General features: G+C 40.9%; 1 protein-coding gene across 6 annotated transcripts in view; it reads right to left on the reverse strand.

Moving 5' to 3' along the window:
* Positions 1-27,505, reverse strand: part of CDK5RAP2 (CDK5 regulatory subunit associated protein 2) — a 170,825-nt gene that overhangs the window by 106,311 nt on the left and 37,009 nt on the right. For all 6 annotated transcript variants that reach the window (XM_006129080.4, XM_075905145.1, XM_075905146.1 and 3 more), the window contains 7 exons: positions 27,364-27,417; positions 26,814-26,933; positions 25,899-25,991; positions 23,431-23,649; positions 15,184-15,354; positions 14,127-14,300; positions 44-141 (listed from right to left, as the gene is read on the reverse strand). In XM_006129080.4, coding sequence (XP_006129142.1) covers positions 44-141; positions 14,127-14,300; positions 15,184-15,354; positions 23,431-23,649; positions 25,899-25,991; positions 26,814-26,933; positions 27,364-27,417 — 929 coding nt within the window. The remainder of the gene's footprint in view (positions 1-43; positions 142-14,126; positions 14,301-15,183; positions 15,355-23,430; positions 23,650-25,898; positions 25,992-26,813; positions 26,934-27,363; positions 27,418-27,505) is intronic.

Below are 27,505 nucleotides of genomic sequence, written 5' to 3' on the forward strand. Positions count from 1 at the left end.
GCCAGCACAGATGATGTACAAGCAAAGAAGAAATAACATTTACCTGTCTGAGTCTTTGAGAGTTTTCACCAGAGTAGAATAAATGTGCTTCTCTTTTCTTAAGGCTAGAATCAACTCTTCATATTCAGATTCTTTTTTTTCCTGAGTTAAAAATAAATTAATATTAATCCAAGAAAGTGACTTTCAAGCATGTGTGTATGCATAAGAAAAAATATCTAATTCTCTGGGGATGACAATTATGTCAGTCTCTGACTTTTAAAAGAAGGCGAAAGAACAAGGAGGGCGGGAGCAGCAGAATAGGATACTCATCACAAATCACGCTTGAATCTGAAATCTATTCATGCTACTTTAAAACAAATGTTATTAAAAAAGGCAAATTGTGTTCTCCTATTTAATTACCATGAAACAGTCACATATGTAAGCAGCAGTTTGTCATTTTTATCATAGTACACAAAATAAGCTCCCTACCTCACGCCCCTCCAATTCCCAGTCTTCTCACTTCCTAAAGTTTGCACATTAACAAACCGAGGAATGATCTAGCAGGCAGGTATTTTGAGGGCTTTATGCTCCCTTTTAGAACATTGCTCAAAGCAAGGTATGGACTTTCTGAATTCCCTAGGGGTGCTCCACACTTGCTCTGCCCCAGACCTCACCCCCACTCCACCATATCTCTTCCCCTAAGAACCCACCCTCACTTTGTCTCCTCCCACCCCTGCTTAGACCCTGTTCTACCTCTTCCCACCACATTGTGCCTTCACTCCACCTCTACCTCCCTCCATTCCTCCACCCTCTCCTTCCAGCTCCTCATCTGAACAGATGATCAAGAATGGGCAGGAGGTGCTGTAGAGGAGAAAGGGAGGAGCTAATTGGCAGGACCCACCAGTGGGTGCTGAGTTCCCACTAGTTTTTTCATGTGTGCTCCAGCCCCATAGCACCCCTGGAATCAGTATCTATAGTGCAAAAGAATACTTTGTGTATTTTGGATAAAATGAACTTTCTATTGGCAGGAGCTTCTAGCAATAAACTTTGGTCTATTATTTAAGACAAGGAATTCTAAATGACTGACAAAGGCTGAACGTGGCAGATACATGCATCCATTAAATCATCTTCCTGAACAGTCAACCTGCATACTGTGAGTCAGATACTTAATATCTGCTCCAGAAAAACAAATGATTTACCTCAAGAGCAAGAACTGCAGGTATATTGATATAAAACCACAAACACTTATAGGTGTATGTTATCAGTATGTGCCTCACTGAAATGTCTATTACTTTTTTATTTCTAAGCTGTTCCTTTTCACAGGTAGCATAGCTGTTCCCAGCATCATTTGCTTGCAGTTACACATTAAAATATCTGAAATATCAGAGGTTTCCCTATGCCCAGAACAAAAAGTAACTGGATAGCTGTGGGATATCAGTTGGCAAATTATGATTTTTTTCTAAATGGCAACCACTGTGTTTTCTGTTCCTATTGAGGGAGAATAATAATCCCTAGTGCCTGTAATAATGTTTTCTTTTTTGACCGAAGATACAAAAAGCAAATTAAGAGTGGATATATTTATTACTCCTATACCTATCTTCTAGAACTGGAAGGGACCCTGAGAGGTCATTGAGTCCAGTCCCCTGCCCTTATGGCGGGACCAAGTACCATCCCTGACAGATTTGCCCCAGATCCCTAAATGTCCCCCTCAAGGACTGAGCTCACAATCTGGGGCTTAGCAGGCCAATGCTCAAACCACTGAACTATGCCTCCTCCCCCTGCCCATCATAGCAACATACATTAAAGTTAATTCTGTTTCTTCCATATCACAACCACAAGCTTGAAAACTAAATTCTGCAGAGACACTTTATCATTAGTGAACAGATCATTAACAGAGGATAAACCTACACCATGGATTTCAACCAGCTGCTAGTACTTCAATTACAATCCTAAATCAAAGCATTGCAATAAGGACCCAGTTACAGTAAAACCTCATTAATTCATACTAATAACGTGAAGAGTCATTGCACATTACTGACTTTTTCAAATTAACAAAGTAACCAATACAAAAGCAGGAACAGCTGCAATTTATTTTTCATTATTTATGCTAAAACCACATACCTTGTAAATATTCAATTCATTATATATTTTGAAAAAATATTTATGTTTTGATCAACTTAGCCTTCATTACAGGAATCTGCTTAATAGTCCTTCCTAAGCAGAGAGGTTAGGACATCACTTTAAATCTATTAGATCTTTTCAGAAAAGACCCTGTCTTTACATATGCTTGTGCAATGCCCTACCACAGTAGTGGTACTCTCCCGACTGGGATTTCTGGCCACTACTGCAAGAAAGATATTAAAGGGTATTTTATATCCACAAACAACAAGGTATTCAGATTAGCAAAATTTACTATATTTAAAGAGACATCCTATAATCATAGTAAATAAGATTAGAAGTAGTAGAGAAGCTGATTCTTAAGCAAAATTGAGTACTAAAAATTAAAAGGACTAATCTAGTGTCAGAGGAGTAGCCGTGTTAGTCTGGATCTGGAAAAGCAACAAGCAGTCCTGTGGCACCTTACAGACTAACAGATGTATAGGAGCATAAGCTTTCATGGGCAAAGAGCCACTTCGTCTGATGCATGTAGTAGAAATTTCCAGAGGCAGGTATAAATATACAGGCCAGAATAAGGCTAGAGATAACGAGGTTAATTCAGTCAGGAAGGGTGAGGCCCACTTCTAGCAGCTAATCTGGAGGTGTGAACACCAAGAGAGGAGAAACTGCTTTTGTACTTGGCTAACCATTCACAGTCTTTGTTTAATCCTGAAATGATGGTGTCAAATTTGCAGATGAGCTATAGCTCAGCAGTTTCTCTTTGAAGTGTAGTCTTGAAATTTTTTTCTGCAGGATGGCTACCTTTAAATCTGCTACTGTGTGTCCAGGGAGACTGAAATGTTCTCCTACAGGTTTTTGTATATTGCCATTCTTAATCTCTGATTTGTGTCCATTTATTCTTTTGCGTTCAGACTGTCCAGTTTGGCCGATGTATATAGCAGAGGGGCATTGCTGGCACATGATGGCATATATTACATTGGTAGATGTGCAGGTGAATGAACCAGTGATGATATGGCTGATCTGGTTAGGTCCTGTGATGGTGCCGCTGGTGTAGATATGCGGGAAGAGCTGGCACCGAGATTTGTTGCATGGATTGGTTCCTGAGTTAAGAGTTATTGTGGTGCGGTGAATAGTTGCTGGTGAGAATTTGCTTCAGGTTGGCGGGTTGTCTGTGGGCAAGGACTGGCCTGCCTCCTAAGGCCTGTGAAAATGAGGGAACATTATCCAGGATGGGCTGTAGATCACTGATGATGTGTTGGAGAGGTGTTAGCTGAAGACTGTAGGTGATGCCAATGGTGTTCTGTTGGTTTCTTTCTTGGGCTTGTCTTATAGCAGGAGGCTTTTGGGTACATGTCTGTCTCTGTTAATCTGTTTCCTCACTTCCTCGTGCGGCTATCGTAGTTTCAAGAATGCTTGGTGAAGATCTCGTAGGTGTTGGTCTCTGTCTGAGGGGTTGGAGCAGATGCGGTTGTACCTTAGTGCTTGGCTGTAATCAATGGATCGTGTGGTGTGTCTGGGATGGAAGCTGGAGGCATGAAGGTAGGCATAGCAGTCAGTAGGTTTTCGGTATAGGATGGTGTTTATGTGACTGTCACTTATTTGCACTGTCCAGGAAGTGGATCTCTTGTGCAGACTGGTCTAGGCTGAGGTTGATGGTGGGGTGGAAGCTGCTGAAATCGTGGTGGAATTCTTCCAGTGTCTCCTTCCCATGGGTCCAGATGATGAAGATGTCATCAATGTAGCGTAGGTAGAGAAGGGGCGTTAGTGGATGAGAGCTAAGGAAGCGTTTGTTCCAGGTCAGCCATAAAAATGTTGGTATATTGTGGAGCCATGCGGGTGCCCACAGCGGTGCCACTGGTTTGGAGGTATATATTGTCACCGAATCTGAAATAGTTGTGTGTGAGGATAAAGTAAAAAAGCTCAGCTACCAGTTGTGCTGTAGCATCATCAGGGATACTGTGCCTGACAGCTTGTATTCCATCTATGTGTGGGATGTTTGTGTAGGGAGCCTCTACATCCATGGTGACCAGGATGGTGTTTTCTGGAAGATCACCAATGCATTGTAGTTGTCTCAGGGAATCAGTGGTGTCACAGAGATAGCTGGGAGTGCTGGTGGCGTAGGGTCTGAGCAGAGGACTAATCTAGACTTTCAGTGGACGATTAAGAAGTATCACAAAATAATTTGTGAAAGCATATTAGAAAATACATTCAGGTTGGCAGACCCAGAATTTCATACCAAAACTTTGGAACTGTAGTGGGCCAAGAATAACTACTAAGCATAGAGATCAGACCATTGAGAAGTTTGATCAGTAAACCAGTGGTAGACAAAAACAACTGAAACTGACATTCCTGAAGTTTTACTCTGCTCTAGGGAAATGGCTAGGACTTTTAGACATCCATCATGGTTGAAACAAAACTAAGATCTAGCTGGAAAGGGTGTAGAGGTGAAGGAATATCCTTCTCTGAAAACCAATATCCATCTATGAGAGCACAATTAGAAAAGGAGGATTTCATGTCTGTGCTGGAAGCTTCCTCATCCCACTGGCTGTGGTCATTATCACCAGGAACAAAATAACCAAGACAGCTGGGCTACACAAGTGTGCGAAGAGTTCAAGGGTAGGATTCATTAACTTAGTACTGACCATCCTGTAACTTCTAGTACTGGGAGATTTCGGCAAAATAAATCCCTCCTGAATACCAGAACCAGGACCGTTAGAACAGTGTGTGTATTACTAAAATGAAATATACACTTCAGACTAGAATAGTCTTAGGAGAAATGAACACAACAAGCTTCATGGGTCCAGTCAGGACTCTGGCCAGTTTGTTGTGAACTGTAAATTCAACAAGCTACCTATTAATTAGATAAAAATGTGAAGAAATGTTATTTTTACATTTCTGAAAATCAATAAGGATAAAGAGAAATAGCATGAGCCACCCTGTCCTTTTCGGTGTACTATTATGTCACTGCCATCCTAAACAAGGTAGAAAAGTGAATTATTCTGAGAAAATCCTCAAAGGCTTATAAAGAGTAAGGCAGAAATGTAACATACATACAAGCCTAGACTACTATGTTATAGGAATTAATGAAACATACACCTTTAGACATATAGTGGTAAGGTAAATATGTTAGTGCAGAAAGCTGCTAGACGTATAGGATAGTCTTGTAGTGAAAACTTAATATGTCTATGTAAGGAGGCAACCTAATTCACTGAAGTCTGAAAATCCATTGCTAAGTAAAGATGCTAAAGGATTTGGAGGGCTATTTCCATCTAAAAATGTCTTAAAATGACAAGTGATGGAAGGAAAAGATATACATTTCCATAGTAGGTAACAGAATAGCATGGTCACCAGATCATCTAGTTTCTTCATGTAAGCACAAGAGTTTTCCAATAAAATCTAGGTCATTTGGAAATGTCTTCCGGTTAAAGTCTGAGTGATTGAGAAGATGCTAGAACCTACACAACTCCTATGTAACTAGACACCCCAGAGGCTGGCAGCTTCTGCCAAGACTGCATTGAAATGAGGTCAGACAAACAGTGTGGGGTTCTTAGGAAGAGCAACATGGCCAGATATCACTGAGCCATCTGTCTAGAGAAAAAGAATGGCATAACAACTAGGGATGTGAATGGTTAACCAGTATTACCTGTACTGGGTGATGCTTACCAGTTACAGTTAATCAGCGGGGACTAGACAAGCCCCCCACCTGCTGTGGGAAGGGGGCTGCTCCAGCCCAGTAGGACCCACCGCAGACAGGTGGAATGCTAGCCCAACTTGAGCAGCCCCTGTCCATAGCAAGCCTGGCGTGCTGAGGGCAAGGGCATTCCAGCCCAGCTGGAGCAACTCCTGGCTGCTTCCATTTAAAATGAGTAAGCATAACATTTAATCAGTTATCTGATTAAATGGGATTTTACATCCCTAATAACCACTGGGACTATTGGTGACTTTTCTTGGCACGTTATACTTGCAACAGTTGGAAATGCCATAAAGAAGCACCAGTCTCATGTTTCTGCTCTGTAAGGCAGAAGTGGGCTATATATGCTGTGACAGGGCAGGTTAAAAGGCTTGATAGAAAGGGAGAAAGGCAGCTCTGGGGAAAACCCCCCAGCAATTACCCTTGTTAATTAGGAGCAGCTGAGGCAGGGAGGCTATAAATCAATTAAAGAACAGGTAAGCTGACTTCAGGTTGCCACAGGATCTCTTTAACAAGCTTCCCAGTGGGGGAGAGCAGAGAAGGAGTTTGGAGAGTGGAGGTGGAGCAGAACTAACAATTGATAAGGAGAATCAGAAGATCCGAGCAGAACATCATCAGCACTGCCAAAGGCTGCACGGGGAGGTGAGGGGCTCCAACAGGGAGTGTTAGGAGGCTCCCTTCCCGGCAGATGGCCAGAAACTTCAGCCAGTGGCTAAAGAGGACTGTTTACCCAGCCCCGACTGGCCAGGGGCATTGGCCCCAACAATCCTTTGTTTTGCCAAGGGACAGAAGGTCAAATGCGGAGAAAAGGCAAGTGGGACTTGTACCACAGGCCCTAAGCTACGGGATAGTGGGCAGAACAGGGGTCTGGGACCCAGGAGTGGGACTGACCCTGCCACAATGCACTGACCCCTCTAGTGCATTGTAACCCCTCTTTTTCCTCTCTGGGTTACTCGGGAGCAAGTCACAGTCACATGTGTGCCGGGGCGCCTGATGTTTTAACATAAAAGAAAATCCTGAGTACCCCAGTGGTGATGTTGTTAAATTGGGGATTCCCTATCCATCGCCTTGCTCCTAAAGCCGTGGTCACCAACCAGTAGATCGCGATCTATCGGTAGATCTCAGGGGCTCTAAGAGTAGCTCTTGAGCCCTCTCTGAACTGCGCGCCTGCGCAGTATTTACATTAGATTTCCTCATTTGAAGAGCAGCTACTCGCTGAGCAACAACACAGGTGAGTAGCTGCGAGGAATGGTGGGAGCTGGAAGGTTGGGAGGGCTGAAACACCCCAGCCAGCTGACTGCGGCTTTCAGCTGAAAGAGGCTGCCCCGCGCTCCACCTGATCGGCGGCTTCTCCTCTGCGCCTGCCCATGTGGAGCTTGGTGCACTCTGGCTGAGCGCCATGGCCAGCTGGCCGGGCAGCCACTTCTCTTCCCTCCAGCCCAGCTGCCCTGCGCTCAGCCCAGGGAGGCTGCATCTAGCTCCAGCTGTGCTGGAGCAAGCTTCCCAGGCTGAGCGCAGGATCACAGATGCCCATCTGATGGACTGTATATGACTAGCAATCTCAGACTACAACCCAGACTTCAAGACACTGGCAGATACTGTTCAGTCACAGGTGTCACATTGAGACTTTGTTATTGGAAGAAAAAATATATAATTATCAATACTTGATTTTAGATTTACAAAATAGCGGAGAACAAAATGTATAGTTGTAAATGCTTCATTTGACATTTAAATAGCATGAATTAAGAACAGACCATTTATTTCATAACTATAAACATGTGATTTTAATTTTACATATTGCATAATTTAAAAATAAACTGTTTAACAGAGTGTATAAGGGCTGGGGATAGCAAATGATGGACAGGAGAATAGAGAGGGCGGGGCTTCAAGGAAGGGGTGGGGTGGTAGATCTTCTCCTGTTCTGGGACTTAAAGTGATCTTGGGTGTAAAAAGGTTGGAGACCACTGTCCTAAAGAATATACAATAGTGGTGCCGCCACCTGGCTAGTCCTGTACACACTTATGATGTGCCTTGGGAGCCTCCAGGAATAAAATCATTCTAGTAATAACCTGGAACTAACGCCAAGACAACAATTATAAATAAGATATATCTAACCAATTACATTAGAATTAACACACCTTTACTTAACTTAAAGAAACAGGGTTGAACAGATTAAAAATGAACATAATCAATTAAAAAGTACACAAAGAAAGAAAACTCATCTATCTGGCATTTACACTACCACCGTCTATCCCACCTCAGAGTGTGCACTCCTCTGGATTCAGAGTCCCAGACATTGCTTCCATGGTCGCGCCTGAAGGCCTTCAGCTGGAGGGGATACAGCACTGTGCAGATTCTGTGTGTGCTAGTCCAACCTGAGCAGCCAACTGCAAAATCTCTCTGCCACTGGAGCAGGCTCCACCAAATGCCAGCAGCTCTGGTTCACTCTGCCTCTCTTTGGACCCAGAGTCAGTCTATTCTCTGAGGTCTGTCCCAGACAGCACTTTCTCAAAGAGCCCAGTTACTCTCAGCTACCTTCTGTGCAGGCATATGTATGTTTTTCCCAGCCACAGGCACAACCAGGATCTCCCCCCTTCAGGGACAATCAACAGCAGCCCCCAAAGTAGCTTGCTAGATCTAAGCCCCAGCAGTAACTGGCTTTACTGCAACACAACAGCTCCTGGACTGGAAAAGGCCACACACCAACAGCTTGGCTCCTCTCTCCCAAAATGGAGACTCCTCACTCTCTGTATAGCCTAGAAGAGACAGCCCTTTTTTCCCCAAGAGCTCATGGGAGTTGTAGTCTCTAGGGCTAGATTGCAGCACAAAGGATTCTCCCAGAAAAAGTCAGAGGCCCCTTTAGTAAGGGGACTTCACTTGAATGGAAGAAATGCCTGTTTAGAAGTTAGTCAATATGTAAATTCATCCATTTCACTCATCAGGTAGTGAACAGCAGCACCACATTTAAGCAAGGTGATGCATGGACATCAAACTCAAAAAGATGATTTTAAGCCAGGGGTCGGCAAAAGCCTGTCAGTGGGTCAGATCTGGCCCATCTGTCTTTGATCCAGCCTGTATGGCAGTTCAAGGCCCTACCCTCTAATGCATTGCCTGGGAGCTGGGACATGTGAGCCCTTTTAACTGCTTCTATTTGAAGGGCTCACGCCTTCCCCTCACCTGGCAGGCAACACATTGCCTGGCAGCCACAGGGAAGACATGAGCCCTTTAAACAGAAGCAGTTAAAAGGGCTCGCACCTGCTGGGCAGCTGTGTTGACTGGGAGCCATCCAGCAGGCACAAGCCCTTTAAATAGAAGCAATTGAAAGGGCTCGTAGCTTGTGCCTCCATGCTAGCCCTTTGCCTGGGAGCCAGGAACTCGCAAGCCCTTTCAACTGCTTCTATTTAAAGGACTCGCCCCTTCCCTATGGCTGTCTGGCAATAGCTCCAGGGATGGCATGAGCCCTGTAAATAGAAGCAGTTGAAAGGGCTCTAGCATACCCAGTTCCCAGGCAAAGTGCTTGCAGTGAGGCTGGGAACAGCAAGCCCTTTAAATAGCAGGAATTGAAAAGTCTTGCAGCTCCTGTCCCCCGCTAACATGATGCCTGGGAGCAGCAGAGCAGACACGAGTTCTATCAACTCCTTCTGTTTAAAGGCTCTGCCCTTTCCATCCGAGGCTCCACTACTTCTGCCCAAGGCTCTGCCCTTTCCAGGGCAGCCCACAGCCACTTCAAAATTTTTTGAAGTGGCCCCCTTTCAAAAATTATTGCCCACCTCTGTTTTAAACAATAGGATTACTTTACCAAGAAAGATTCCATTCCTGATTTTGGTGATGTATAACAACTTTAGCTTCAAGAGACTGAATGCAACAACTGCAATGTGCTGATCACAATTTAACAGACAGGCCACATGTTTAAAAAAAACATGTCAAATGCATCACTTTCCAGTCTTGATGACTCCGCAACAAAGTGCACAATTGAGACATGTCTGCAGTATTGCAACAACTGCTTCAATTTCAATTCTCATGATCACACAGTATCAACTCCCTAAATAGTGAAGTAATTATAACAAAAGACAAGCAATGAGCCGATATCAGGATTTGCAGTGTGCTTTGTGCCAGCAGAGACGTCACCCCCATAGTAAAGCTATCAGCTAATGAGATTTCCTGTTTCAGCATCAAGTGTTATATACAGTAGCTCACTTTCTTGGAAAGGAGCATTAGCACTAACATTACAATTATTATACAGATTTTATTTACACCTACCAAATCAATTTATAATTTAAAACGGATACCTCTGTGCCCAGTTACTGAAGCACATGCTTTATTAAGTGGACACCGTTTTAACACAGAACAGAAGCATACCTAAAGGATTGAGCAAGAGATTCATCTAATAAATTCTGTTGCTTTTGTTAGTACTAAAGTGAATGTCAAAGTTGGAACAACTGAATTAAAATACATTTGTGTGACAAATTGCCCTGCAAACAGAGCTACGTGAAGAATATGGGAAATGATGGTTAAGTACAGAAATAACAAATATTTTCAAAATTACATAGGTGCCCATTGCATTTTTGCATTCTCTAGTGGGAAACCCCACAATGCCGCATTTTGAGACTTCATAGGTATCAGAGGAGTCAGCAGTTGCATGACTAACCTAATTACCAATGCACACATTCACTCTCCCGTCTAAGTTCATTACTATGACTTAGGAATCCAAACTTCAATTAGAAACTGCCTTTTATCTCTCCCATCCTGGCCAATGCACCCATGAGCGCTACAGATGAGTTTCATTGAAAAAGTAAAAACAAATGAAGGAGAAAGTTTCAACTCCTCCCAAACTAGTTTCTTAAACTTTAAAGCAGCAGCACAGTTAAAATATGGGATTTTGTTTCTTGTCTTTACTGGTGATGAGGTTCCGACTGCGCAGCTGCTGGGAGATGGTGGTGTATCACTGTAACGTCATCAAAGAGACCAAATCAGTCAATGAGAACACAGCTTTGAAAAATCAGTGTCCAGGGATGTACTATTAATATGCCATTATGGGCTCTTCCAGGATGTGATCTTAGACACTGGTGAAGCTGAGAGGAGAATGGGGTTTGATTAGGTATTGTTCTCTGTCAAGGAGTGAACTAGCAGAAGAGAATGTGATTACAAACTGACATTGGGTCTTTACTATTCACAGCTCTATTTGTCATTATTGTTCTCATTTTGGCTGTACACTTGGATGGGAGGGCAGGGCGGAATAGAGGGAAGTCAGTTTTCCTTTTAATTAATTCTATGATTCCCTCACAGTAGCATCGTAACTCTTCTTTCATGGGAGGAACTATGTGAATGAGGTGTAGTTTATTCTGTTCAATGTGTTTCTCTTGTAGATAAGTACGAAGGCAAAATCTCTGCATTTTCATAGGTTTTATTTTCTTTGCTTTAAGGGTCTGCCACATATTGTAATGGTCCTGAAACAAACACAGATACATTTTCCTTATTGTAAGTTTGCCACCCACCCACTAAGTCCCAGTTTGTGCTTACATCCCCTGTTAATTCATTTTAGGTTTGCTCAGGGAAAATGGTGTTGTTACCCTCAAAAATAATTAATTCAACAGCCTACACAGCACAATAGGTGTATGTACTTCAGCAAGTTTCACTAATGAATAGTACATTGTGAAACAAGTGAAGTGATTACTACTTCATTATTGGGAAGTGGCAGTGCATTTTCTGTTGATCTGTTTGACTGCCCTTTTAGAGATCTGAACTTAAACAGTTTTCAGAAATAATAGGAAAAAGACAAGAAACTTAATGTGTCCTTTCAGATAAGCCTTTTTGTTCTCTACCTGCATAGGATAAAAGCACTAAAAGAACAAAAGCATACATAGACAGAGACGGCAGGTAATGTCTCACAATAGGATTAAAAATTTCACATCTGTATGTAATTGTTTTGCTGGTACCAGAGTACTATATATAAAGCCAAAATGTACACACTGTGATTTTATATTATGGCCCCAGGTTTCTGGTGGCATGTACAGGCAGTCCCCGGGTTACATACAAGATAGGGACTGTAGGTTTGTTCTTAAGTTGAATCTGTATGTAAGTCAGAACTGGCGTCCAGATTCAGCCGCTGCTGAAACTGACCAGCGGCTGACTACAGGAAGCCCGAGGCAGAGTTGCTCTGCCCCGGGCTTCCTGGAATCAGCCGCTGATCAGTTTCAACAGGCTGAATCTGAACGCCAGTTCCGACTTACATACAGATTCAACTTAAGAACCCCAAGCGTCCCCAAGTCAGCTGCTGCTGAAACTGATCAGCGGCTGATTCCAGGAAGCCCGGGGCAGAGCAACTCTGACTCGGGCTTCCTGTAGTCAGCGCTGGTCAGTTTCAGCAGCGGCTGACTTGGGGACGCCTGGGCCAGAGCAGCTGGGGTGCTGCTGGGTTGTTCCAGTAGCGCTGCTCCTCGGCGCTACTGGACCGACCCAGCAGCACCCAAGCTGCTCTGCCCCAGACGTCCTGATTCAGCCGCTGCTGAAACTGACCAGCAGCGGCTGAATCAGGACGCCTCGGGCAGAGCAGCTGGGGTGCTGCCGTGTTGGTCCAGTAGCGCCCAGAGCGGCGCTGCGGGACCAACCGGCAGCACCCCAGCTGCTCTACCACAGGCGACCGGAGAAAAGCCTGGTCTGCTGGGGGGGGGGGGGGGGGGGGGCATTAGCTGCACCTTCCCCCCCCGCCACAGCAGACCAGGGAGACGTAGGTGGAGGACCGAGACGCACCGCGGTCCCGCCACCCGGGTCCTCCTCCCAGCAGACCAGGGAGACGGGGAGCAAAGCCTCGGAGGACGCCGGCAGCGGGACAGCCGCAGCGCGTCTGGGCTGTCCCGCTGCCCGCGTGCTCCGCGGCTTCCTGGTCTGCTGGGGGGGGGGGGGGATTCCCCCCCCAGCAGACCAGGGAGACACGGAGCAGCTTTTCTCGCCCCGTAGGACACAGGCGGCGGGACCGCGGCACATCTGGGCGTCCCGCCGCTCCCGTCCTCCGGGGCGAGAAAAACCCCATTCGTAACTGCGGATCCAACATAAGTCATATCCGTGTAACTCGGGGACTGCCTGTATAGGCCACCATAACTCTATTTATATTCTCAAATGAAAAGGATAGCCATGTTATCTACCCATTCTGCAATTCTCATCATGTGCCCCCACTTCTGTAATCTCTGTACTAGTTTATCCTATTCTTTTAGTTTATGGCAGTATGCGTTCCTTAAATCTATCTTCATTTCCACCTATATCTCCTGACCCCAACTGTAAACTCAAAGTTCTTACTTGACTGCTCCTTTTGTCTCCTTTGCTCACTCAACTTTGTACATATTTTCCTCTTCCCTGCTTGAAGTACACCAATGTCCCTCCTCCTCCTTCAGTTATATGGGCAAAAACCTAAATGTTCTGTGAAATATATTATACAATCTTATGCCTGCTTGTGCCTTCAGATTTTAAATGGTTTGGGGCATAGACTTGTATATTTTCACATAATTCACTGGATTCAGTGCAGAATATATTTATGGGTGCTACATAAACAATAAAAGTAACATACAATTTTGTTTCATCTGAAGAAGTGGGTTGCACCCACGAAACTCATGATACCATCTGCATGTTTGGTTAGTCTTTAAGGTGCTGCTAGACCATTTGTTGTTTTTTATACAATTTAAAGACTCTTAAGTCAACTACTAGAGAAAATACAGGATAAAATGATTAATCCAGTGCTGGTTTCTTTTCTCATCCCACAAAAAAGTTTTACCCATTGCACAAATTATAATAATCCTGATCTGAGTTAATTTTAATGGGCTAATCCTGGTTTACCCTAAATTATCATTAAAATTCTATTACCCTATATCAGTGTTTATCAGTTTATGGATCACAACCCTCAAGAGGTCACTAAAAGTAATTAGGAGATCACAAGGTACTGAAAACTGTATTACATTTCAATACAAAGAAAAACCTCACTCCCCCCACTCCCTTATTCTTCAAGGTCATGTATTTTTCCTGTCAGCTTTGTCTTTCTAAAAAAACATGGGATTGATATGGCCACAAAAAAATACTGCAAACAGCCTTTTGAAACACAAAGTATAGACACTGTTATCAAAGATACACTTTTCACTCAATCTATAAAAGGGGTCTTGTTCTTCTTCACATTCCAAAATAAGGAACTGGCAACATGAAAAGATTCAGAAACACTGCCACAGGTTAACTACAGTTTACCTGATCCTACCTCTTTGAAATCAATGGGAAAATCTCCACTGATATTAACAGGGGGCAGATCAGGCTCAACGTTTGTATTTATCTGTAGAGGCCAAGGCTGAGTGAAACTTACCTCCAACTCTTTGACTATCTTGATGATTGACAGTTGAGATTCGGACACACTTTTTTCCTTTATTAGGCCTTCATTCTTCAACTCAAGATCTTCTTTAGCTTTTAAAAGGTTTTTACACTTATTAAAAAGTTCTTCAAGTTCTACATCCTTTTCTTTAATTGTTACTTCAAGTTTCTAGCAAAAAAAAAGTGTGTGTAATGAAAATCATACAAAGCTTAGTATTACTATTGTAAAAAATGTGTAATAATGCAAACTTCAAAAGTAACTTATTTCAGGTATGTTCTTTATTGTTTGGTGGGAAAAAATCCAATTTAAGCTCGTAATTGGAAAAAGGTAGCATGCACATGAAAGGATGGTACTCAGTTTGGGCTTAGTCCTGCAAGGTTCAAACACCCTCAACTCCTACTGACTTCAGCAGTAATTAAGGGCACCCAGGATAATGTTAGAGAGCATTTTTTCTCCACAAAACAAGTTTAAGCAGGAACACTATATGCATTTGCAGAGTTGCCCCTCAATGTACCTTAGCCTGTTTTGAAGGGACTTCCTTATAAAGATGAGAGCGCAGTTCAATATCAACACCCATTCCTTAACTCCCAGTTTCTGGGGAACAAATTGAAACAGATCACCAAGGGAGGTCTTTAAGATGAGGTTAGAGAAACACGTGTCAAGGATGGTCTGGGTATACTTCAGTCTACCTTCATGTGAGAGGATGAATGTGGTAACCTCTTGAGATCCCCTCCAGCCCTACATTTCTCTGAATAACCTGGATGCACTGGGAGCTTTTAAAGTATCTCATAACAACAGCAGTTTTGCCATAAGAACACTGGCAACACTTCCTCCCTCCTCCACCCCAAATTTCATAAACCCTTGGGAACTTCTGTTGAAAGCCACACAGCTAGGTATCCATTGTGCAAATACAAAATTATAAAAAAGGTAGAGGATTATCATGAAAATCAACAGTAACTGGAAACAGAAATGGGATTTTGTAATCACTGCTCATTCAAAAAAAAAATCATACAAAAGTGTTCATTTTTCATTTCAGATTAAGTCTACCTACCTGAAGCAATAGATCCTTTTGACAGACACTGTCTGTTAGTTGCTTGATAACTAGTTCTTGACTTTGCAACTTCTGATTGCTTTCACTCAAAAGAATATTGTAATGATGTTCCACTGCTTTTTCTTTCTCAATCATTTCACCATGTAATTTCTCTAGCTGATTTCTAAGATCCTACAAAAAGGTGAAACTGAATATTTAGCAAATAAGCTTTACAAAAAATGTGAGTGACAACCCATGTTATTAGTTTAACTTTCCATTCCTTTAAATTACAACTATCACTGAATGGTCTAAAGAATATATGTAAGTCATTGTCTTCCTTTTAGCATCTTAAGAATAAAGTTTAAGCAATACAAATTTAAGTGTGAAGTATCAATATTGTCTTGTATTTATCTATGCTATTACTGTCTTAATGCCTTTTCTTCAGAATGACTGGACTCAAAGGCAGTAGAAAATCTCACATGCACCCACACACATATTGGCGGTGTCTACACTGGCAATTTATTCCGGAAAATCAGCTGCTTTTCCGGAAAAACTTGCCAGCTGTCTACACTGCCCGCTTGAATTTCCGGAAAAGCAGGAACACTCATTTCATAAATCAAAGCAATTTTACACTTTTGCCAGAAATAAAAAATAGCTTAGTGGCAATACAGTTTGTCATCTTTCCCTTTTTCCATTCACACCATGGAAATCTTTGCACTAAGATTGTGTTTACTAGTCACTTTTGAATTAATCAAAAGGTAGAAGCGTTAAAACATTTCCCTTCCCTGATAACACGAGCTTTAGGCTACCAACCTGAGAAGAAAAGTTAGCCTTGTGACTAAAGCACTGACTTGGACTCCAAAAATGTTTCCTTTGTAACCCTCAATTGCTTAATATCTCTGCACCTCAGCTCCCCATCAGTAAAATGCCTATCTTGTTTATTTAAACTGTAAGGGTATGTCTACACTAGCCCCTACTTCGAAGTAGGAAGGCAAATGAAGCATACTGAAGTTGTAAATCAAGCCCGAGATTTAAATATCCCGCGCTTGCATTTGCATGTTCCCGGCCGGTCGCCATTTTAGAAATTCACTAGCCCGGAGTAACTGCCCGCGTCTCCACGCGGCAGTGAAACGGGAGTCCATTTAACATCCTCACTCGAATTAGCTGGTATTCCTCCTGCAATGAGGTTTACCAGCTAATTCAAATTAGGGGGTTTAAATTGGACTCCCGTTTCACTGTTGCATGTAGACGTGGGCAGTTACTCCAGGCTAATGAATTTCTAAAATGGCGACCGGCCGGGATCATGCAAATCAAGCGCGGGATATTTAAATCCCGGGCTTGATTTGCAACTTCGGTATGCTTCATTTGCCTCCCTACTTCAAACTAGGGGGCTAGTGTAGACATACCATAAGATCTTCAGGGTGAGGACTGTCTCTTATTGCATCCACATACAGTACCAAGGATAAGAAGAACAAGATATCAGTTGCTGCCTTTAGGTACTACTGTAATACAAATAATAATACTCCCTTATTTTGTTAATGAGACAAGAGTCATCAATCATTCCCTTGTTTGTTTTAAATCCTTCATCAAGAGGTAAGGCTACATGTGGAGTCAAGAAGATGCATCCCCAACAAAAGTCTTTGGGCAAAGTGTATTTCAGCAATGCTCTAATTCTACTTCCTAATGTTTGACTGCTAAAGTGATCAATCCTGAAGACAATGGAAGGGCTTATATATGGGAGGGCTTGCAGAATCAAGCTCCAGCACAGTATATCTCATTACTAAACAGATTTCAGTCACAGGATGGAGGAAAGAGGTGGCATAAGACAAGGGAACAAAACATAATGGCCATTTGGTTTCTAATAGGCCTTGTCTATATTGACCCGGAGATCGACCTTCTGGGATTCATTTTAGCAGGTCTAGTAAGGACCTGCTAAATCAACCACTGACAGTACCCCCCTTGACCTCAGTACTCCATGGGGTTGCAAGGAGTAAGGGAGAGTTTCTGCTGTCGACCTCCCACAATGGGGACACTGCAGAAATTCAACTTATGGTGGGTCGACTCCAAGCTACGCTATTCTTGTACCTGAAATTGCATATCTTAAGTCAAATTTCTCCCTCAGTGTAGACCTGGCTATAGTCTTTCTCTTACCCTCATCCTACTTCCCTGATCAGTCATTAATTACTTCCAAATAAAATTATCTGTTTATAGTGATTTTGCTAGAAATGTCAAGACTAAGAAGGGAAGAGAAGCAGCTTGTGCCTATATGGGTTTTGTTTGACAACTCTTATTTTACAGCAGAGAGCTAAAATGCTCAGTACAAGGACTACATAACAGCATGCAACAAGATACCTGCCAACAAAAGAGCAGTTGTCAAAAATTGCTTAAAAATAATTTTTAAATATGCACTAGATTGCATTACTTTAAATACATGCTCTAAATAAACAGCACATGCTCTAACATCACAAGTACTACCTATTTATCTAAGTTTAGAGAAATAACAGAGGTGATACTTTAATGTTATGTTTATTAAGAGTTGTGTGATTTTTCCTTGACTTAATTACCTTAATTTATGCAAGTTCACATCAGACCCCTACTATTTTACCTGCTTTGGTGTTTTACATTTTATGTATTTTGTATATTAAATACCAATTATTTACACTACCTTTTGCTTTACTTTCTTGAGCTTCACATTGGCACTTGGCACTCACTTAAAAAAAAATCACTAACAGCTACTTTCATTTCTCAAAATAAGATCCTATGATCTAAGTTGGAAAGACTAAGCAAGATCAGGTCCCAAAACTCCAAATTAACAAATGCAAGGAGTACAGCTCAGATCAGGGGGATTAGTTGCTTAGAGGAGGGACTATCTAAGGCTACATCTACACTGCAGAGCTAATTCGGGATAGCTATTCCGCGTCTTAAATGCAAGCCCCTTATATTGAAATTGCAAGCCCCTCATTGCATGAGGGGTCAGGGACATTTCGGAATAGTGACTTATTTCAAAATTACCTCAAAATAAACTATGCAATTAGTGTGTATTTTGAGATAAGGGTGCTGTGTTGATGCACCCTAAGTGAGGATTGCAGGATCAGGCTCAAACTTTGTATTTGCTGAAGGCACTACCGGCAATGTTCTCATACATACACTAGTCCTCAAATGCTATTTTTCAGCAAGTTTCTGGTCATTGATACAACTTCCAGCATAGGGATAGAATGAGCTTTTTGAAATAAATATGAAATCTTGTGGATGTAGTTGCCTTTGGCTCCAAGATATGGATTTCCTCATTTGGGACATGCAAGATGTAAATTAGCATTTGAGGTCGCACTGGAGAGCTATTATTTTAGAGATGCATTCCATAGATCTGATAGTTATTTTTCCATTTCCCTACTACATTTGGGACTAAGAAAATACATTTTCACTATAAGTGGCTATCACTTGAAAATTAAACACTTGTAACCTAATGCACTCCTCAAACTCCAATAGAGCCTAGAATTTATTAGCTTTGATAAAGAGAAGTCAGAGACAGCTTTAAGGAGAGAAGTTGTTAGTAGGCATGAATAGAAAAGAGGTTGTTTTTTACATCCTTCTTAGAGGATGTAAAAAGCAGTAGTTTCCTCCCTTAATTAAAACTATGTTTAAAGGGGGGGAATTTTTTGAATGAACAATGTATAGTGGTTCCTAAACAGAGAATGTAAAGGATTTCTTGTGTCACAGCTCATGATATTTCCAAATCCTGCTAGGCTAAGCCCTGGCCTGAACAGAAAATTATTTTCTTTGCATAGGCTAGGATTCTATAACAAACTATCCATCACTATACCAGTTTGCTTGAATTCACTGACCACTTGAAGTGGCTAGAATAAAAGAAAGTCTATTAGTTTCCATACATTGAGTTACAAGGATAATATATGGTAGCTACAGTCCTTTAAAATGCTTTCTGGTAACCTTTGTCTCAAAGGATTTTTTTCCTATGATTAATGATAGCTGAACTTAGAAAAAATGAATTTGAAACACTAACTAATGTTGGAGGAACAGGAATAAGTACTTCCCCTCTTCATTGGTTGGAAAACCTGTTGGTGAATAATTAAGGCTTGAAGCTTCCAACTCTCTCCTTCAGTTTAATTTCAAGAGACGAGCAGGTGGTAAATACTGACTAATGAGTTACTGTACACTTCTCAACCAACTGATCAAATATGAATACAACTGAGAAATATACCTTAATTGCCTGTATTTAGGCCTGGAGAGAACAGCTATTTAAGATATTTCACATTCAGGGCTGGAACCAATTCTTGGATTTTGAGTTTTACCCAATATTAAAAAAACAGCAAGCAAATGGTCTGGTAGCACTTTATAGACTAACAAAACATGTAGATGGTATCATGAGCTTTCGTAGGCACAGCCCACTTCTTCAGATGACCAGAGTTAACTCCAGTCATCTGAAGAAGTGGGCTGTGCCCACGAAAGCTCATACCACCATCTACATGTTTTGTTAAGTCTATAAAGTGCTACCAGACCATTTGCTTGCTGTTTTTTTCTGCAACGGTTTGTCTACACTAGCCCCCTAGTTCGAACTAGGGAGGCTAATGAGGGCGACCGAAATTGCTAATGAAGCTCGGGATTTAAATATCTCGCATTTGATTAGCATAATCCCAGCTGGTTGCCATTTTGGAAACTGACTAGCCCGAAGTAACTGCCCGCATCTACACGCGGCAGAGAAGCGTTATTCCGAGATAAACCCCTCAGTTCGAATTAACTGTTACTCCTCGTGGAATAATTCGAACTAAAGGGTTTATCTCGGAATCCCGCTTCTCTGCCGCGTGTAGATGCGGGCAGTTGCTTCGGGCTAGTCAGTTTTCAAAATGACGACCGGCCGGGATTATGCTAATCAAGCGCAGGATATTTAAATCCTGCGCTTCATTAGCAATTTCAGTCTCCCTCATTAGCCTCCCTAGTTCAAACTAGGGGGCTAGTGCAGACGTACCCTAACAGACTAACTCGGCTACCCCCTGAAGCACCTAATATTAAGACCATGTTGTGTACACACACAGACAATAGATGTACATATTTACAAACTGTTGATCTTTATTCCTGATCATGCTAGAAGAAGCACTTTGTTTAACAATCTATATCTCAATAGTTGGTTGTTTTAGCAGCCAAACTATGCAGAACGGAATGCTGAGATAAAGCTTTGTCTTAAGACAGCTCCCTCTTAAAGACAAACAACAGATAATTAAGTGCCAGCTAATGTATAGGACCAGACTGGTGTAATCTTCTGTTGTTTTATATTACTGTTTTGTTTTTAATTAGCTAAAAATTCAGTGAACAAAGAGGTGCAAGTAGGATACAGTAACCATTTTGATGAGTCCCTATTCCTACTTATGAGGAATATCTTACTGATTCATGTTGATAATTTGAATGAACAGATCACAAGAGTCTTTCACATACTAAACTTAACTGATTTTCCCCCCCACTTTTCCCAATGCACAAGCCTACCCCAGAGTCTGCCAAAGCATTTCTTTTCACCTTGCCAATACAGAATGGTCAAACTTGGATGAAGGCACTTGTCATGGGCTTCTCTTTTACACAGAATCCCACTAGCTTCTTTTGATATTGTTATTCGTAGAACTATATCATTAGGATTCTTCTGTGTGAAAAGTCATTAAAAATGTTCAAAACAAAACCAGGAAAGAGATTAAATGGCATCTAACTATAAATTTGGATGGGGATTAGGGATGTTAAAATGCGGTTAATTGACTAGTCAAGGAGTCAGTGGAATTTCTTGTACATAACAAAGGAGGAATGTGGACTCAGCATACAATCCAGGGCCAGCGAGAAGTCCCGCTGATTCTGGGCTGCACGCGGATGCCTGCTTTGAAATGTACAAGAGTCCCCAGTAGGGGCTCTTGTGCATTTCAAAGCCACAGAGTCTGGGGTCAGCAGGGAACTCCCCAGCTGACCCCGGTTCAGGGTGGCACTTCAGCAGAACCCGGGATCAGCTGAAGACACCCCAGTTGACCCTGGGTTCTAGGAAAATGCCGCTCGGATCACAGAACAGTCCCCAGCTGACCCCAGGCTCCACAGCGCTTTGGCATTTTAAAGGGGCAGAGGCTCAGCTGTGCAGCGGCTGCCCTGTTGAAATGCCAGCTTGGGGTTTCAAAACGTCAGCGGCGCACAGCTGATCTCCAGCTCAGCTGTGGGGTGCTGCCACTTTAAATTACCCCTTTCGCTGCCTCTCTTTCAGAGAAATGCTTATCAGATAGTCAACTAGTCTGTAACATCCTAAATGGGGATACTAACAAAAAAAAAATCAACCTGTCCTATAGAAGTCGACTTAATAGTACAACAGTCCATGTGAAATTAATAGAACAGCTTTATTTAAGGCTGCTCGCACAAAATGCTTGCATCTGATCACTAGAGCGATTTTCTGTATCTTGAAGAGCGAGGCATTATGTCACACATTTTACTCCCACATAACTACTACTCAGCAATTCACAGGCAATATTATACACAAAATATACTTGCACAATCTTGGCTTTTGTTTTTGAGCTGAAAGTACATAACAGTAGGAGTAGCTCAGGAATGTAATTTGTAGGGCTGCTCATCTTTTGGTAGGGATACTTTTCCCCAAGGAACTTAATCACCTATGTGAAAAACTTGGCCATAATTGAATCAAACAGACTTCTCCAAGGGACGTAACCTCAAACCTGTCTTTCCTGTACACATTTATATTCTAGCTCCCTTAAGAGAAAATGGAGATTCTGTATAGCGAAGACAGTTGAAGATAAAGTACTTTAAATCAATAAAATATGCTTTTTATGGCTGTTGTAATGACAGGAACCATCCATTCTCTTTTTTTCTAATCTCAATACACAGAAGAAATTTCAAGGGACAAAGATTCTGTGATGGCAAGTGAACCACATTTGAGAGCAAACAAAGCTATAACTAAAATACACTGATCTTGTAGAGGAAAAAGAAATATGTTTACAGAGAAATAGACCCCTCTACTGGATTTAGATGTTTACAGGGAAAGAGACCCCTCTACTGGATTCAGGTAATATTACAACACATCTACCGCAAATTTCACATCACTGGAATACTGAAAAGTCTTTCATTGGCACACAATGTTTACAGAGAGCATTTACCAGTGGCAGAAGCTATTATAACAGAGCATAATCTCGCTGACACCTTCATATAACTAGCCTGTACCTATGCATTCTTTAATAATAAACACAGTTCAGTCTATGCTATCTCTTTTCCTCTACAGATGTAAGCTAATTCTCTCTCTTGTGCATTTCAGCGTGGCTCACAGTCAGGCCTTGGCTTAAATGCATCAATAGAGATTTTATTAGTTGACCATTCCCAATCAAGAAAGCTCATTCCCTTTGTTTATGCTGCTCCCAGAACAAAAGAACCAGCCATTATAGCAGATGAGACAAATTCAAATCCATATGAAAAGACACTTCAGTGCACAAAGTTGTGCTTTAAGATAGGCATTCAGCATGAAGCACAACTTTTACTCAAAATAAGGAAAAAGAGGGAAACCTACTCTTTCACATTGCTGCAGGAGCGTTGCTTGCTGAAATGGAGTGTGCTAGTCTAGACAAGAAAACAAATTGAAAGGTCCCAAAGTAGGGAGCTGCAGAGAAATTAACAGACACAGCACTTAAAGATTGTTTTGGATTGAGTGCAGCCAATCCAAACCGTTTTTCATAAAGATTTTTTACAAAGAAAACAGAAATTAAAATATACAGAATTTACAGAGAACAAGATGTCATGGTGATAGCAAGCAAGAATGCAGCTCAAGGTTGTAATCCTTAAATACTTTGCTAACATACTATATCAATGCTGAGAAGAATATAAGAGTAGTGTAATAAGATATTTATAAAATATATAGCCTCACAGATACAATAGGATTATCAAAAATTAGAAGTTAGAGATTCTACCTCCAGGAAGATCGAGACCAGCTAACAAATTAACTTTGATTTACCACTTATTTACTGATATAGGGCTCAATGTGAGAGATTTTAATTAAAATGAATAAATAAAAATCAGATCCAAAGAACATGCCCCAGTCAGAACTTAAAGACAGACTTCATCTTCTCAGCCATGTCCTTTTGAAGACTGACCTTGGACACTTGCATTTAACTTACAAAAAGATTAAATGAAATTTTGATTGCAGAAATGAATAATTAGAAAAAAAGACATACTAAATTACACTTCATCCACTATTTTAGAACTTTAAATAAGAGAGAAAAATGTGATAATAACATTAATGGTTTTGTCGCCTCTACTGTTCTGTAGTTGTGCTTCATCCAGTTCCCTCTCCATTTTCTCCTTCTCTAAATTCAAATCATTTAGTTCTTGATCAGTCCTTTTAATCCTCCTTTGTAGTTTCCGGTTCTCTGTATCTTTTGTAAGGTTTTCTGAACGCAGCTCTGCTAGAAGGGTTTCTTTTTCCATCAAGAGAGCTTGATAATCCTCAGCACCCTAGAAGAGAAAGCAGGATTTATAGGCAGTATATATACGGTATGAAGCTTGGAAGTCCACGCTCCTGTTTTTCTTCCCCTCTCTTCCTTGAATAATTTCATTTGCTTTCAAAATTCAGTGCAATATCAATTATCCAAACAGCATAGGAACATTATTTTGGGTAATTAGGATAATTTTAATAAAGGCCTTAAAATGAGATAAAAGTTGGGATAAAAAGCAGTTTGGTAACTTTGGTTTAGACAATAAAAGTTGAACTGCAAAGGAGTCTAGAGTGAAAATAAGAATCATCTGGGGCTTTTGGAAATAACAGTATATAAAAATTTTCACATGCAGTCTGAGACCTAGTCATAACCATGTTGTGAATATGAACTGGAAGGCAATCACTGTTCACTTCAGATCATATACACCATTGTAGTTGGCTGCCTTGTTGACTGTCACAGCAGAAATCATGCAGCTTGATTTCCCTCACTGATCCAAAGCAGGGGTCCCTGCAGCCCAGTGTTGAAGCTAACTGGCAGGATAATAATGGGAAATATTTGCTCTGTCACTCACCATCCTATGGTGGTTCTGCAGCCAGGAGAGTTTAGTTTCCAACTTTATAAAAACTAACCTTTCCCAAGACCAAAAAGTTATAAAAGATAGGATGGACCAACTGTATTTCACTAAATAGAACTCTACTGGTATAAGACTGTAAGTGTTCCAACATGCATGCCATACGCAGAGGCCAAAAGTTATTTGAAATACATCTGGGGAGAACAGTTTATATTTGCACCAATTTGTGTGTGTCGCTTTCTTATAGTAACCTTTTTTTTCCATGTCTGAGATCAGTTTATAAAGCAATACTAATTTCTAAGTTGATTAGATTGCAACAACTTAAATTCAATTCAAAGCAAAAATGCTAGCAATCATGAAGATTCAGGCTATTCAGGATATATCTACAAAGCAAAGAAAAACCAGAGGCTAGTCTCTGCTTTTTGACTCAGGAACATGAGATTCGGGTTGAAGAGCTGTTTCATTGCTGTGTAGACTTCTAGGTTTGGTAGGGTGGCCAGGTTCTAGCACCCTATGGTGTTGGAGGGTCCCAAAGCCCAGATTCCAGCATAAGCATGCAAGTCTACACAGTAATGAAACAGCTCTGCAGCCTGAGTCCCATGTGCTAAAATCAACTGGCATGAGCCAGCTGTAGGTTTGCCTTTGCTGTGTAGCTGTACCTCAGTAGCTTTGATGCACACACATTAGCATGCATAACACTCCTGTGACTCTTTCCACAGAGATCAACAAGTGAAGTAAACTTCATGATGGAACATAATTTTGTTTTTAATCAGGGCTATTTTAATTACTCACTTTGGGAATTTGAGTTTTATTAGTTTTGGGATTTAAGACCAATGCACAAACAAAAAAGGTAAAATGTGATTTTTGATTTTGTGAACTATTTTGAAGTCAAATACTCACTTTACCAAAGGCTTCGTTTTATAAAATGAGGCTTTTATATATTGCACTAACTACTATACAGTCCATTTCTCCTCTGCACACATGAAAGTTATTAATTTCTGCTGATCTGAAAAAATTCACACCTATTACAAAAAACAAAATTAAACAAAAACACCAAATCTTACACACCCACTCCTAGTCTACCAATAAAAAGGAGACAGCTGTATGTCATCACCAAACTTATGGCAATGCAGCCCAAAATGTTTCACTAGCTTCCCCAGTACTCTCTTACATGTGAGTAGAAAGAACAAAAGAACTTTTCATAAACCATCAAGACAGACTTTTGTGGTGGATGAGAAGTTATCCAGCACCACTAGTTGAGAGGAAAGAAAGAAACCACTCAAATGCTATCTTCACTGGCATAGTCCAGATTAGTGTCAACATTTGGAATAAATTTTCACTCACTTACAAAATTACATATTTCAACTGAGCACTGGAGTTTACCGAAGCTAGTGATTGTCTTCTTCCTGTACTAAGAAAGCTTACTGGAAATTTATGAAAATGTATTCTTATTTTACATTTAAGGTTACTCTCTTTAATTATTCATTCTCACAGTTGCTAATAAGAAAAAAATCGAGGAACAAATATAGTAGTCAGATAGTTGTACTTTCAGTGTTCCATAATTTAAACTGAAATACTTTAGGCAATTTGCTTAACAATAAGAACAATTAAACATTTTAAATTAGTTTTCATTTCTGCACTCCCTGCATCTTCTGCATGAAAATACTGAAAGGCAGTTGAAATTGTTTGTCTCTTACCTTGAATTTCTGGATCTGAGCTTTGTGAGTGGCCTCTCTTGACTTCACCAATGAAACATTTAGGTTTTCAATTTCAGAATTAAGTTCTTCATTCTTTACACAAAAGAAATACTCGTGGATGCATGAGCACAAACATCAAAAGTAACAGCATCAAAATAAAGTTATTTTCTGAGTGGGCACAGTTGAATAATAAATTATCAACTTGTTTACTTATTCACTGAAGGATAAACAAAAAATACATTATAAATCATTGAAAATGCCCACCTCTACTTTATATGCAAAAAAGCAGTCCGATACCTATACAAGTTCAGTAACTTGTATGTCCACACTGTTCCACAAACATCTGACCTTCATCTGAAGGTGGCCCCTACTAGCCAGGCTTTTGTCATTAAGCTCATTCTCACCACACAAGGTATTCTAGCTTGTGCCTTTCTGGCTGTTCTAAAATTGCTTCACTGAGATTTCGTTCAGAAGCTCTCTCTTCTAGGGATGTGAAGGCTATTAAGGCAATTAAGGTTAACCAGTGAGGTTGGTGCAGCACCCCACTTGCTGTGGGCAGGGTGCTGCTCCAGCCTCACAGGGAGCCCTCCTTTAATCAGTTAACTGATTAAACAATATGCTTGTTAATAATTAAAACAGGATTTTACATCCCTACGCTCTTCCCATCCTTAAGAGCAAGTGTATCAGCTCAGCCACATATCTTTTTTCCCCATGGTCCAAACAACAAAACTCTAGTCATCATACTCTGATTTTAAGCAGCAACTATGACATACTGTCTCTTTCACAGAACTGTTGGGATTCACACTACCAGCCTGCTCCAAGGCCTTCTCAAATTAACTGAAAGATAGCAACATAAGATGGATCAGTTCCTAAATTATTTATATATTTATTACCAGAAACATACATTCAACATACCTCTTTTTCCTTTGTTTTTAAAGCAAGAGTTAGACCTTGAATTGTTTTATCCCTTTTCAAACCATTTTTCTTTTCGACACTGAGCTCATTCTCCCTCTCTTGTAGTTCTTCTTGAAGAGACTAAACAGAGTACGTTAAAGTTATACTGTTAAAAAGTTCACTCCAAAGTACACCATAAATGTACAGTATGTATGAAATGCACTAGCTCATGCAATTCTTATATCTCATTAGTCAAACCAGAATACTGTCCCAACTCTAAAATGTCTCCTTATAGTTCTGTGACAAATACAGTGAAGGAAATCTGATCTACCAGGGTGGACATGAGTAACAAACATACTATCTCAGTATTTGAAGAATTCCCCTTTCTATCTTGCTGTTTGGAAATAGACTGAGCCTTTGTTTTGTCATCTAATACAACAAAATAAATTTGCCAGAGGTTCTCTATTAATCCTATTTGAATTACAAACTCTTTACATCTACTAAAGCATAGCAAAAAAGACACCCTAACACACATTACAAATGGTCAAAGAGAATTTTTTTTTAAACATACCTGAATTTTTTTTTCAAAACAATTTCGCTCATTTCTGAGGTCCATTTTAACAGCCTATAAGAACACAATAGTTGTCACCCAGTCATTATTAATCAGTAAAAATCAGACAGTCAGTATTTCATATATAGATTTTCTTTTGGAC

Source organism: Pelodiscus sinensis, chromosome 22, assembly GCF_049634645.1.
Source record: "Pelodiscus sinensis isolate JC-2024 chromosome 22, ASM4963464v1, whole genome shotgun sequence".
Lineage (NCBI taxonomy): Eukaryota > Metazoa > Chordata > Testudines > Trionychidae > Pelodiscus > Pelodiscus sinensis.